General features: G+C 40.6%; 1 protein-coding gene across 1 annotated transcript; it reads right to left on the reverse strand.

The window, feature by feature from the left end:
• Positions 1-329: 329 nt before the first annotated feature.
• Positions 330-5,634, reverse strand: LOC306822900 (inositol hexakisphosphate kinase 2-like). Its single transcript, XM_079342194.1, has 5 exons — positions 5,005-5,634; positions 2,746-2,977; positions 2,451-2,614; positions 2,140-2,315; positions 330-2,052 (listed from the first exon to the last, which is right to left on the reverse strand). The coding sequence occupies exons 1-5, from the start codon at positions 5,216-5,218 to the stop codon at positions 1,441-1,443; spliced, it is 1,398 nt and encodes a 465-aa protein (XP_079198320.1). The 5' UTR covers positions 5,219-5,634; the 3' UTR covers positions 330-1,440.
• Positions 5,635-13,414: the final 7,780 nt, after the last annotated feature.

Here is a 13,414-nt window from a genome sequence, read left to right on the forward strand (position 1 = left end):
AACGTCTGATGGGAAACTCAGAATTTCTGGTTCCATAAGAGCTGATTTAAAATTGTTAAATCAACTCTGAGTAGGTCCACCTGGGTTTCAGCGATACAAAGCCCACATTAATGGGGCCCGATACTACGCTTCACCATGCTGAAACTGTGTGATATGGACTGAATTAAAGAATAAAGAAGTAAAACTTGCATTCCCGGAACTAAATAAGGCAGAAGCTGCTTTCTGAACTGTGCCCCAGTTGTTATTAGTCCCCTCGACTTTCATTTCACTTTACAACTTCCTGTTTAGTCAACTCGCGTAATTCACACATACTGGACACAGTATAGAAGTTTTGTTTTGTTTTTTTAGCACATATGAATACCTTTATTTTCCAAGACACTGTTAACACACAGTACACAAGAGAGGTATCAGCTCCTGCAATAATAAAATAAATCAAAGTCAGTATTAGAACAGAACATTTAGAGTGGTAAAATGGAATGTAGCTGTTTCCACTTTTTTTGTTTGTTTAAACAATCCTTTCAAATAAATAGTCTTTTATCTAGTGTTTGAAATCAATATATTCTCTTTGTTTAGTCAACGTTTCAGGAATAAAAGGGGAGAAAGTCAGACAAAAACAAAGAAGGATATTATACTATTTGGAAAAAAGTCCTGTTTGTAGACCAAAGGGTACAGGACAGAGCAACTGTTGAGAATAGGAAAATCCCTTCTTCTAACCCTAAATGTTCTTTTTTCTATCAAAAATCAGAGTGCCCAGTTGAAAAAAAAACAAACATGTTTGTTGCAAGGTCATCAGAGACATTAATATAGACACAAAAATGTCTTTCTCAGAATCTTAAGTTGCCAACGCTACTAGGCTGCCGACCCAGCCAGCCCAGGACTTGTACAGTCAACTTCCCCCTCAATAATGTGCTTTACTGTTGGGGGATGATAAATAAGTCCAAACTTAGTTCAAATAGAAAGTTAAAAAAAACAACAACAACAATTTCATATCACAGGTAAAGCACCACGTCAGTTTCCTAGAACTACACTTGAGCTTCGATTATCTCTTCCTCGCCTTTTCTCTCTCAGAGAGAACTTAACAATAAAGAAACTTCTCTGTATCAAAGCAGAACAGGAAGGGGGGGTAAGTCCTATGATGCTACGGGAGTCCCTGTTTGTAGAAAGACCGCCACCTCCCAAATTTCTCCTACCATGTCTAACCAAGAAAGAGGAAAGTGCAAGTAAGGGCCCTAAGAGCCCTGTCCTCTTGCAGGTGAGGGGGAGAGAGCTATCCACCACTTAGACTCTCCCCCTCAGATCCCGAGGTGTCTGGGGGTTCCCTCCAGGCAGAGGAGGCTCAGACCCCCTACATAGGTAACACACCTATGGTAAAAGCAGGGTTTCAGCCACAGAAGCTATTCCCATGCTTAAAATTTAGACCAGGTTGGCTCCATTTCAGCCTCAGTCAGTGCTGTGATCCTCAAGCTGAGAAATGATGGTGATTAGATTCTGGAGGCCAAAGATGAAGCCACTGTCCTGTCCTTCGTGCACCACACTGTCTTCTCCATAGTGCCGACAAGTTGTGTGAGCAAAGTCAATCATGCGAACGTCTACGGTGGGGCTGCTCGACTCTCCTGTGCCGTTTGATGAGCGTCCACTGCTGCTGTTGCTACTTCCTGCAGCCACACTGCCGCTGCCCCCTGTTGAGTTGGAATGTGGGAAACCATAGGCCCCTTCTTCCTCTTCTTCTTCATCATCATCATCATCATCATCAGAAGGCTCATCCTCGTCACCTTCTTCCCCACAACGGTGTCTGGGTCTAGTGGGGGTCCTGGGAGGATCACCATCGTAGATGATGAGCAGGGAACTGGAGTAGAAGCGGTAGGACTCACAGGCCTCCAGAGCAGCTTGCATTTCCCGGAGTCTGCGGAGCACTGGAGACAGCAGCTCTCGACGCAGGCGCCGCCCGTCATGGAAAAACTGGTACAGGGCCTCCTTGAAGCCTGCAAGGGTCAGCTTACGGCCGTGGTACTTATTCATGAACATCAGCTGGCCTGAGTCTGACTGGTACACCTGCGGGATGCACAGAAACATGAGAACTGTAGCTCCACAAGGACAAAAGAGCATCAACGGAGAGGTGTATTTCAGGTGTAAACGTACCTGCATGCCACAAACTCGCACTCCAATAGAGGCGGACGTGCTCTGCTGACACTTGCGTATCTGATGGGCTTTCTTCTCCTCTGTTGCATCATCCCCATGTTGGCGAGTTCCCATCTTCAAGTCCAAGACACATGGTAATTTGTAGCACCATGTCAGGTTCTCCAAAAGGATAAATTCTGAGACACGGGGGTCAAGGATCACTCAAGAGAGAAAGCAAAAGACTACATGTGCTTCATGTAACATACAGGACGCATCCCTCTCAATAATGATCAGACAGCAAGGCAGGGCTTTGCAATCATGAAAAAGGATACTGTATTGATTACGGTGCTTTGCATTATCCTTCATCCTCTGCAAGTGCTGCTGGTGACATTTTAGACTCCAGGGGTTGTGTTTGATCTGTGGCACCACATTGCCTTTCTCCAGGCTGAAGTAGAGGACCTCTGCCTGCTGCTGCTTCATCTCATCACGGTTGTAACTGCAAAGATGACAACACAGGAATTATTCAGCGTGTGCATTACAGAACTAAGTCATACAATTGTGGTTAGTAATTGAAGCAATCAGGTGTCCAAAAAAAAAAAAAAAAGGAAAAAAAAAAATCACCCTTACTTTATGATCTTGTCTTCTTTGCGACTGTGTCGACTTCTCTCTTTACTGTAGTTGTCGTTTTCCAGAAGCAAAGTGGATTGCTTCTTCTTGCTCCACTTCAGCATCTTGCTCTTGGGCTCACAGTCTGCTGAAGGGTCTTTGTTTTCCAAGTCCCCCAACTCACTGTGGAGGGGGTAGGCAATGAGGCACAGGTTCCCTTCCTCATCCTCTTCAAAACTGACTGAAACCACACCTGAGCAAGGGCGAAAGAGGAGCACCAGATCAGGTTACTATTTGTACTAATAACAACAGAGTGAATGAATAACTTTAACCAAGACAAATCTGTTTTATTCACATTCAAAACACAGCTCCACTAAGATAATAATAGCACATTTGCACAGCATTTTCTCCAAACATATACACACACTTGTATGTTTTTATTTAACCAGGTAATTAATTAAGCCATTCAGATCGAGATCGCTTTCACAACGGGGACCTGGAGGTTGAGTCTACAGATTTCACAAAAACGACGAAAGAAAGAAAGAATACAGTCACACACAAAGAAAGACGGCTTGTCACATCTGATGGTGAATGATCTGTGTTGATATGACTGAATATACAGAACACGAGACACAAAATACCACGCAAGGCATAAGACGGCATAATGAGGATGGCATTTATTGATCTACATGAAAACAAATTACATTCATCATAAAGAATTCAAGCAGTCTTCAGTGACATACACAGTTAGGTACAGTTCTCTTCCCATACAGAGATTATGTTATGATTCAGTGACAGCCAGTTTCATAAATAAAACAGGACAATGAGTGTTTTTGTTAAACCACAAATGAAAATGAACCACAATGTTGACAACCTTTGTTTTAATGATTCATACACAGCTTTGCAGACCCCCACCCCAGCCCTCTCCTATTAGTCCCTAGAAGGGCCTGAATGCTGCACATCTATGTGCAGTGTGGGGGAGGTGTCACACTGAGAATAAACACCATGGCTGCAACAGCTGATACAGATTAACCACAGACAGGAAGGAGGGATGTAGCCGAAACATAACAAGAGAGAATATGCCCAAGATAGGAAAAGAGTGTCCTATAGTTGAACAAAATGTGTGTGGTTTTTGTACAGTACAGTACATGATATAACACAAGGACATTAATCCCAAAACAACTGCATCAAATAGAAGCAACATTTAACATCGCAGTGAGGCACTTTGCATGTTACATGATTGGCCTGAGGACCCTGCATCCAACTTCCTCTGTAGCATGCGGCCTGGCTCATGTCATGTGCACTGACATCATCAGCCCGCAGGAAGCCCCGCCTCCTCACTGAGTCTTTATGGAAGAGCTGCACCGTCATCAGAGAGTGTGGGAACTAATTCACAGGCTAACTGACTTGATTTAAGAGCTGATGAGGAATTAGTCAAAAGATGCAATGATGGCCATGGTAACAGCGATACACAAGCAAGCAGTGTTTGTCTTTTTGTGTGTGTAAAATTGAGACGAGGATGAGTGTTGAGGATCATCAAAAGCTCTCTACTGTCTTCATTCCAAATCCCAGTCCTCATCCATGGTCTTATTATAGTCATATGGTGCATTACTGAGGATCCGGTTCCACACGCGCATCTTGCCCCCTGAAGAATTCTGTGTGTCATTGTCTGTGGCTAAAATGGTAAAAGACTGGGCCTGGATGCAACCAGGTAACATAACATAACCATTAATAGAACGTGTATAGAAGAAAATGTTCATCTGTGTCCATGTGTTTTGTGATGAACCTGAAACATGCCCCCAGAGAAATCTTTCATTTTATGTTATTTCTCCATTGGACACTAACACTCAATTCGATTCTTCCTGGAAGGTAGTCAGGCTATCAGCTTGGATGCTATTTGAACCCCCCCCCCCCCCCCTTTAACAAGGTCTCATCGATAAAACATTATTTCTAATTATTCTATAGCACATGTGGAACTGTACACAAGTCACATTGGGACACAAAACAGCACTGTAATTTGTCCTTTTTGTAGTGTACACTGAAGTGTCCCTTGAGTCCTTGTACATACATTACTCCAACCAAGACAACATAATGTTCTAATCCCCTTAACAGATGTTTTGCTGCCTATAAACATATGCAAAAGGGATATTATAGAACAGAAGCTGATAATATACTAACAAGGAAAGAGAACGACAGGATTAAAGATGGTGCCAAAACAACTTCACAGAGGAGCAGTGTAAACGGATCAATGCCTTACAGATAATGGATAAGAGGTCTTACCTTTAAACTGAGGGGTGAACTTCCGCATCTCTGGGGGCAGACTCTTGTAGAACTGGTGCTCCCGGGGGATGAGGGGCTTGCATATTGTTTGTTCCCCGAATCGTAACACACAGGAGTGGCCTCCCACCTGGTGCACGAAGGGCTCAAGCATCACCCCTTTTCCGGGATATGGAGACCCGTCTGCCTGCATGAGGACTTCCAGAGCGGGACTCATCCTCACTCCGCATCGGACAAATGACCTTGGGGGCCCCACGTCGCTGAGGAGGCGAGAAGCTCGGCCGCTCGTTGGGCTCCCAATCCTCGAGCTCTTTCCCGTTGTTTCGCACGAGGGCGCTGCAGGTAGCCTGCTCGAGGACAGCACTGAAAAACAAAGGGCTGTATACGGGAACAGTACAGACGGCGAAAAATATCTTATTCCTTTTCTTTTCCGTGTAGGAGATCAAATTATAATATCTCCCTCGTTTGGCTCGATATTCTCCGTGTTTGAAAGTGTGACAATATGCTATTTTTAAAGCCCTAAAGCTGCTTTATACGTTGTTGGGCCACGTCCTCTCACTCGTCTAGTCGCTCTTACCGAAACTGACGACAAAGCATCCCGTCCAGCAACAAATTCAGCACAAGCAACATTTTAGTCCCGCCCTCCAACACAACCAGCCAATCACAGAATCACTGCTGTCGCTGGGAGGAGACAAGGCACCTCGCAGAGGATCAAGCAGATCAGGCAAACAAAGAGGAAGGAGAGAAAACAAGGGGGGAGGGGAGGACAGGGAAAATAGAAAAACAACACATAGAAGGTATTCTGTCACTTAACTTCTTACATTCATCGTTCTTCAAGATGTGGAGGCAAATTGACATTTGCATTTTAAATTTAATTTAATATTTTCTAGTGAATAATTTGAAGCAAGTTGCAGCAGATAACGTTAAATGAAGGCAAGAAAAAAGTCAAAATTGAACATTGATATGTATTCAAGTTTTCAATGTTCAATTTTAAGGGGGCACAACTGAAGGGTGTTTTGAAGGAAAATGATTCAATGGTTGAAAATATTTCGGATTATTAGAGTGAATCGATTAAAAATGATTAAGGAAAACATCTCTTGAGCCATTGCAACAAAATGTCAGACAAATACTTCTTCGACATTACATTTTAGAGATGTAAAGGATTTCAATGTTTACAGTTTTTTTTGGTCAGTGTCATCCGACAGCTCTGACAGATCTGTGCAAGTTGGGGTTTAAACCTTACATTGACATTTCTACCTGTCTGTCCATGAAATTGTGGTTTTAATAATATTGAACATTGAAATCTAAGTTAGTCTAGGATTTAATGCTGAACAGTTTTTACATGTTTGACACTTGTCAATGTAGTTGCAATGAACAGGCAACTACATTGAACATGACATGAAGCATAAGGGATGGCATAATTGTAACTGTGCAGCCTGTCTGCATGTATGACAAAATGGCACTCAAGGAAGTACACTTTACATACGTTACTAATTTCTAAGCATTCATCTACTGTAATAAATTAAAGATAATAAGTAACTAAACTGGAAAAGACAAATACTTCTTCGTAGGCTTACAAGTTTTAATAGCCTATCAGCCTAATTCAGACTGCCAGTTAATGGTGTGATATTTATGCGCCTGTGACATCTCGCCTTCAATATGCATGTCATAGCCTAAAGGGACATCAGAAGTAATAACAAGGGTGAGACAGCAGAGGAAAACAAAACTGTGTGCATGCATGTCTTGGTGTGCATGTAGAACTTTTCAGTTCTTGCTTCTGACACACCATAACTCACACATGAAACCACAGACAGGCACGCCTATATTAAACCACTGCAGAATCATGAAAGTTCAAAGTTGTAATGACGATGCAGCTTTGTTGCTGGGCATTTGTGGAATTGTAATCTTAAAAAGGCTATTGACCACACTTGTTAACTTTGCATTTAAAACAACCCTGTCTATTTAAAATTTATATATTTGTTGTACAATGTAGTTTGCTGTTACTTTGCTTGGTCATGCTGGAAACTTGTGGGTTAGGTTTTACTTGCTTTGAAGACCTGCAAGTTGAAACTATGCCAAAAGACAGTACTGTGCTTTTTTCTGCAACAAATCAGCAATTTTCAATTCTGAAAAGTTATCACAGTATTAAAAAGGTAAAAAATGATAGTCAACAGTTTGCACAATTGTGCATGGCACAAGGAATTGAAGCAATGACGATCAAGTGTGTCTTTTACACATTATTTATTTTAATTTAGTGTAAAACTCAAGGAAAATTCAAGATCACAATGTAGGCTTAACTATTTTTTCAACAGTGTAATGGCCAGACCATAGTGAAAAGTAAAAGTATCTTTGCTCTGCCAGAAAGCCTCAGAGGTAAAATTGAAACTATAAATATTGTGAGTGACAGTTGACCTAATGAGTCCGACTGGTCATGCAAGCCAAAGCTGGAGTACTGTAGGCAGCTCAGGTCAGTGGACGGTAAAAGCCTGATCACGCACTAATCTCTGATGTTCCAGTTCTACTTTAGAATTACATACGAGGAAGAAAAGATCCCAGACACAGGCAGGAAAGGGATTAAATGATTAGCACATTTGAGACTGCATTTCAGTGGAAGTCCCTACCTTTGAGACAACTTGTTGAATACACTGGGAATCCAAAACCTTCTGATCCCAGAATCAACAAAACAATACTGACTTCATTAAGCTTGTCCATCTTTTGGAAAAGAACACCAAGGCTATGTTGTGTTATACTTGATATGCTAGGATTTACTTGAATAACTGCAAAGGTATTGAGTTGACTACAAGGCATGAATGTGTTCGGCATACTGTTAAGGAATCAATGATCACTGAAGTCTTCAACATTGTTTTTTTTGGGAGAATCATGACTGCACAAATCTCACAAAAACTAATGTTGAAATGGAGAATGCAAGAAAGTGTGAGTTCATGTGATTGAGTTGGAGTCTTTTTAGCCCAGTCACCCTGGCCTCACTGATGTGTCAGTGTTATGTCAGCTTAGTACAGCTTCCCCTCACATATCATGGGTCCATGCCCAGGGACAATAGGGCCAATCTGTGCAAAAGGCCTCTCAATTCAGCTCTAAAACAGAGCAGTGATGCAATGTCCAGTAAGCTCCACCTACCAAAGATGTAGATAAAGTCAGAAACAAAGCTTCTTATAAATGAATGTACAGAAACAGAAATGGTATTTGGATAAAAAATGTGATTGTTCCATCCCCATTTTGTTTTTGTTTTCCAGTTGCAATGCTGCTACTGTACTTTGGTCTGCCACTCTGACTGACATCATCAAACAAAAGTTGCGTAAGTCTGGAAAGGTTGTGTGGTGAATATACTGAATGTTGACTTTCATACTAAATTGATCATATTCACATGTATAGCTTGCACATGGTGTTAAAGATATTCACAAATATTTGCAAAACCCCCCATTAATCTTCATCCTTCCAGTCTGTTCCCTTGAAATTATGAAAAAGCTGTTTGAAAACACTTGCTATAATTTATAAATCTCACCCATTTGTTCTATGGCCTCATTGTGTTGTGTCAAGCAATAATGGGCTTTCATAGACTGGATAAGAAAAATGGAAAGGGAAAGTTTGTGAATTCAGATGTTCAAGCTTCGAGTTTTAAAGTTTAACCCTCTCTTTTTTTTGTCAATTGAAATGCTTACATCCGGACAGAAGAATATAAACTTAGTGTTATATATCTGTCTTGGAGACTGGTCCCTTGTAATGACTTGACATTTATAATAACAACTTTATGTCATATTTTACATTAAAGAGAACCATTGTTCACAAAATAAACATGCCGTATTGAAGAAAACTCAGATTAAGACATATGTTGGGATTTATTTTTCTCCTAATGTTATATGTAGTAATTTTCACATCTGGTGGTGAAAAAGCATAATCCTATATGACCTGTAAAGTCCCACCCTGCAGAAGGAGAGAGATCATTTAGGCTTTAAAGGAACTCCGACATTGATTCTCTCTCTTAAATAGTCTAAGGTCTGTTACTGTCCCATAGAGCCAAAACAACAACAAAACAAAAGCAAGTACAACAACAAGTAAAACAATAGTCGATTTATGCTTTTTGGTGCGCACATCTATCCAATCCTTGTTTTCTGATTGACCAAAAGAAAAGACATAAAGGTTAAAGACAACCTAAAAAGCAAAAATGTATAGGCCTAAAGTTTAGACATAAACTAGCATGAAAATATTTGCCAATGTATTTGGATATCAAAAACCTTTGAGGCTTTTAATTGACTACTTTGCCACTGTTATAATAAATGAAGGATTTACACCACCCCCTCCCCCAACCACACACACACACACACACACACATGTACACCTACACACAAGCACACACACTTTATTGTCAGATAAAATATCGAGGTTGTGTTTTTGCTGAAAGGAGTGCCCTGAAATATTTTGCATGGAGAAATCGCAAAGGAGTTATTCCACTGTCTTGACCTCCCCTCTTCCCTTTACTAAGGTTTGCTTAGGCCCTCCCCCCTCATTTCCAGACACGTGAGGAAGGGAAACATGGGTTAGTGTGAGAGCTTGCCAGAGGAAAGGAATGGGTTCATATGCTCCTTCATTTAGACTACGACTGCTTTTGTAAATAGAAGTGTGTTGATAGTGATGCGTGCGTGTTGACACTCTGACACCAAATCTCAAGTCAAGGACAGAGCTGTTTATCCCTCCACTCCTCACTAGCACCCATACTACTCAAAACCATTCCTTCTATATTTTGTTGTTTACAATGGAAAAAAGGCTCATCTGACCACAAGACAAAGTCTGCTGGAGGATAAAAATACATAAAAAACCTCTTTGTGTATCTGCCAACATCATAAATACAAACCAATAAACTCTGAACACATACACAAATGTCAGCCTTCCCTCAACCGCATGGTCAGGGGTTTGATACTCAGCCCCTGCAGGTACATGACCAATGTGTCCTTGAGTAAGTTGTGAATGTGTATGTACAGGAATAGTTTGCTCTGATGGACACTTTCCATCGCAACCTTGGCCTTTATTGTGTAAATGGCTTTGAAGTGGTAGGAGTGTAAAAGCGCTTGAGTAGTCAGAAGACCAGGAAAATGTTAAATAAGCTAAAGTTCATTTATCATATACAACTTCTTTTTACATGTGAATTTTTTTTAATTTTCTTTAAATGAAAGATAAAATTATCCTGCTACATGTATCAAGAAACTTAATTTTATGAAAATATTTGTAGCCACAGTACAATTAGCATCAGTCATAAGGAAAAATTGCAGGATATTTGGTTCCTGGATGTAATGACGTGGTTCTGGGATGAAGTGATAAACCATAAAACGTGAGGCAGGGCAATAAACAGTAAGTAATAATCCATTGTGAGGATAAGACTTCCTGAAATGATGCAGCACATTTTCTTTCCAATATCCCAACGTGAGGCCTGACAATAAAACCTTATAGCCTATATACAGTCATAAGCCGGGGTCATAAAGTGAAAGAATTGTTTGCACAGTGAAGGATTGTCAAAAGGGGCGGCTAAAGAGGGGGGAAATACATGGGGACTTTGCACATAGATTAATCTGAGAAGACATTTTTTTAACAAACCTTAAAGAAAGCACATATGACATTTTGATCCGATAGATGTTGCCCTTGAGCACCAGCATGAAGCCAAAACAACTCGAGCTGCATTGTTGTTCAAGCAGGCTAATGGTATAGTGCCCTTGAGTTTGATCGTAGCTTCATAGATTGTATGTAAATTTACTCGAAATGACCAAGATCTAAAAACGCTTATGTGAGATCCAAACAAGCAGTGAGTACAGTATGTTCTTGAATTCTTCTATAGTCTTTAATTTAAACAACTTTTATACGCAAGGGAAGAGCCGGCCGGCCGTCCCGTCCATATTAACATGGCGTGGATACGGCTCAGACAGCATCATAGACCGTGGGACTTGGGTGTTACACTCATTGTGGACAGTCATGACTCACAGAGATATACTGGATTTCTGCTATATTTATATAACAAATTTAAATCAATATAAACTATAACACATTCACAGTTACAATATGTACTATTACAAGGTCTATGACAAGTTTCCGTGTCTGCTTTCTTTCTGTTGTCTTGTTTTCTCTTCCTATCCAATCACAGCTGTTTGCCATTCACCAATGTTTCTTGTTCTGCTTGAGGTTTCCACCCAGTAAGATAGACCTTTGCTGTTGCCAAGGGTTTGCTCATTGGTGAATTAATATTGTATCTAACATAAAGAGTATGGCTTTTTATGTAGATTGTCATAAGATAACTTGTTGGGATTTGGTGCTATATAAACAAAATAATAATTATCTATGACATATTAATTTTAACTACATTTTTATTGGGGTACTATTTTTTTTAACAATGGTCATCGAGGGCGTCTAGTTAACCCTACTCTTAAACTTCATGTACTTCAAGTACATTGACACATTGCTCATGTGCATTCTTGCAGCTCTTTAGAATGTGCACATTCCTGCTCCACAGCAAACTGGCAGCATAAAACTGGCTGGGTTAAAAGTATAGCTTAATATTCCAAAGAACACTCATTTTGCAGCAGCAAACACTAGTAGCGAAAACTATGTGCAAACAAATGGGGGTTTAAGAAAATGTCTCTCTTCTTCAGGCACTTTGCCAACATAAGCTATATTTGGTGTGTCAAGCAGTGGCAGGAACACCCTTGACAGAGATAAAAACACATGCCATGACACTTGATAATTACAGTGTTTAAACTGCTTTAACCATGAAACCATTGTTGGAGATCTGACCCACTCTAATGGAAGCATTGATGATGATGATGATGATTCGAGGATAGTCAGGGCATGGGTGTTGGCTTCAAGGTGGTTGCCCTTAGGATATCTGTTGTAAACACACACGAACATTAGCCTACATTGTAACAAAAGGCATGCATAATTATTAAGGTTAATTGATTATGTAATCATTTGTGCAAAAACAAACCATGGGAGTGTTTCTCTGCTTATGTTTGTGTCACTTACATGCTTGTAGTGAAAATAAAATGACGTTTAATAGTATTGCTGTCATGTCCCCGTTTTGGGCATGTACAGATCATTGCTGTTTCATATCACCATGGTAACACTCTCATGAGTACAGCATGCATGTGAACAGTGTGGGTAGAGAAATGTAAGGTCTATTGAGTTATATAGATTGAGATTAGGATGTAGACACATTTATAAAAGTAGGGTTTATACTTCCAGAAAGAATATAAGTGTTAATCAACAATGTTAAACCAACTGCATGAATTGTGACACAAAATACTGCCCTTGTTTTTGTTTTCTGTATTTAAGTCCTCATGTAAACATAAGCATCATATATCACATTGATCCCAGGAGATTTACAGTGTAGACCCTGTGACTCTCGTCGGGAGGTTAATTATAGCTCTGCTGACACATAAAAGTTGCCAAACTACAAACCCCCCACTCTCCATTTACCTTACTCTTCACTGTTGACCTCCAAAAGGTAGATGCCAAGCATTGATACTGATTCCCTCAGCTCCAATTTCTCCAAAACTTGGAGGTAAAATCAGGTCATGTCTAGGATCTGGGTGAACTGGTTCTGTCAGCATGTTTGACTTTTGGTTACTTTCCAAGTCTGCTTGACATGTTCACATTAAGACAGAAATTTGAAGCCTGCTTCCTCATCTTGCCCAACATCCTGTCCCAGCCATGCTACAGTATAGTCCTGTCAAAGCCAAAGGTGTCACTGACCTGCAAGTAGACCAACACGCTAGACACTGACAGGGAGTATATAGTGAACATCCATATATCTTTTGCAAATTTCACACATCCCCTTCACTGTTGCAATGTGAAACAATATAATATAGTACAGGACAATTCCAATATGATAGTACACCATTCTGTACATCTAAAGGGGTGGGATATTTGTGTTGGACCTAATACTGCACATATTCAGCTGTCTCCAAAGTGATAGTAACTTAAAGACTTCTTGATATTTTAGGCTACTGATATTGTCGTTCACTCTGCAAATCTCTCACACGTCTCCATACTGGAATACTGGATGTAACCCCAGACCATGATTTTTCCGCCACCTAACTAGACTGTTTAACTTTAACATCCAGTATGGGGGTGTGTGAGAGATTTGCAGGGTGGAAGGCAATATCAATTGCCTAAAATATCAAAAAGTATTAGCTACCTCTTACATTCCCAACCATAAAAGGAGTCACATTTTGCAGCAGGATGGTGCTCCATCGCATACTTCCATCTCTACATCAAAGTTCCTCTAGGCGAAGAAGATCGAGGCGCTCCAGGACTGGCCAGCCCAGTCACCAGACATGAACATCATTGAGCATGTCTGGGGTAGAATGAAAGAGGAAGCATGGAAGATGAAACCAAAGAATCTTTGGATTTC

Source organism: Symphodus melops (genome assembly GCF_947650265.1).
Source record: "Symphodus melops genome assembly, chromosome: 4".
Classification (NCBI taxonomy): Eukaryota; Metazoa; Chordata; class Actinopteri; order Labriformes; family Labridae; genus Symphodus; species Symphodus melops.

What these genes read in the sequence shown, in the direction of transcription:
- LOC306822900 (XM_079342194.1), bottom strand. Translation starts at nt 5,218, where the DNA reads ATGAGTCCCGCTCTGGAAGTCCTCATGCAGGCAGACGGGTCTCCATAT. An exon ending in AAAGAAGACAAGATCATAAA is followed by an intron (nt 2,615 to 2,745) that starts GTAAGGGTGATT and finishes TCATCTTTGCAG; the next exon opens with TTACAACCGTGATGAGATGA. An exon ending in AAAGCACCGTAATCAATACA is followed by an intron (nt 2,316 to 2,450) that starts GTATCCTTTTTC and finishes CCCGTGTCTCAG; the next exon opens with AATTTATCCTTTTGGAGAAC.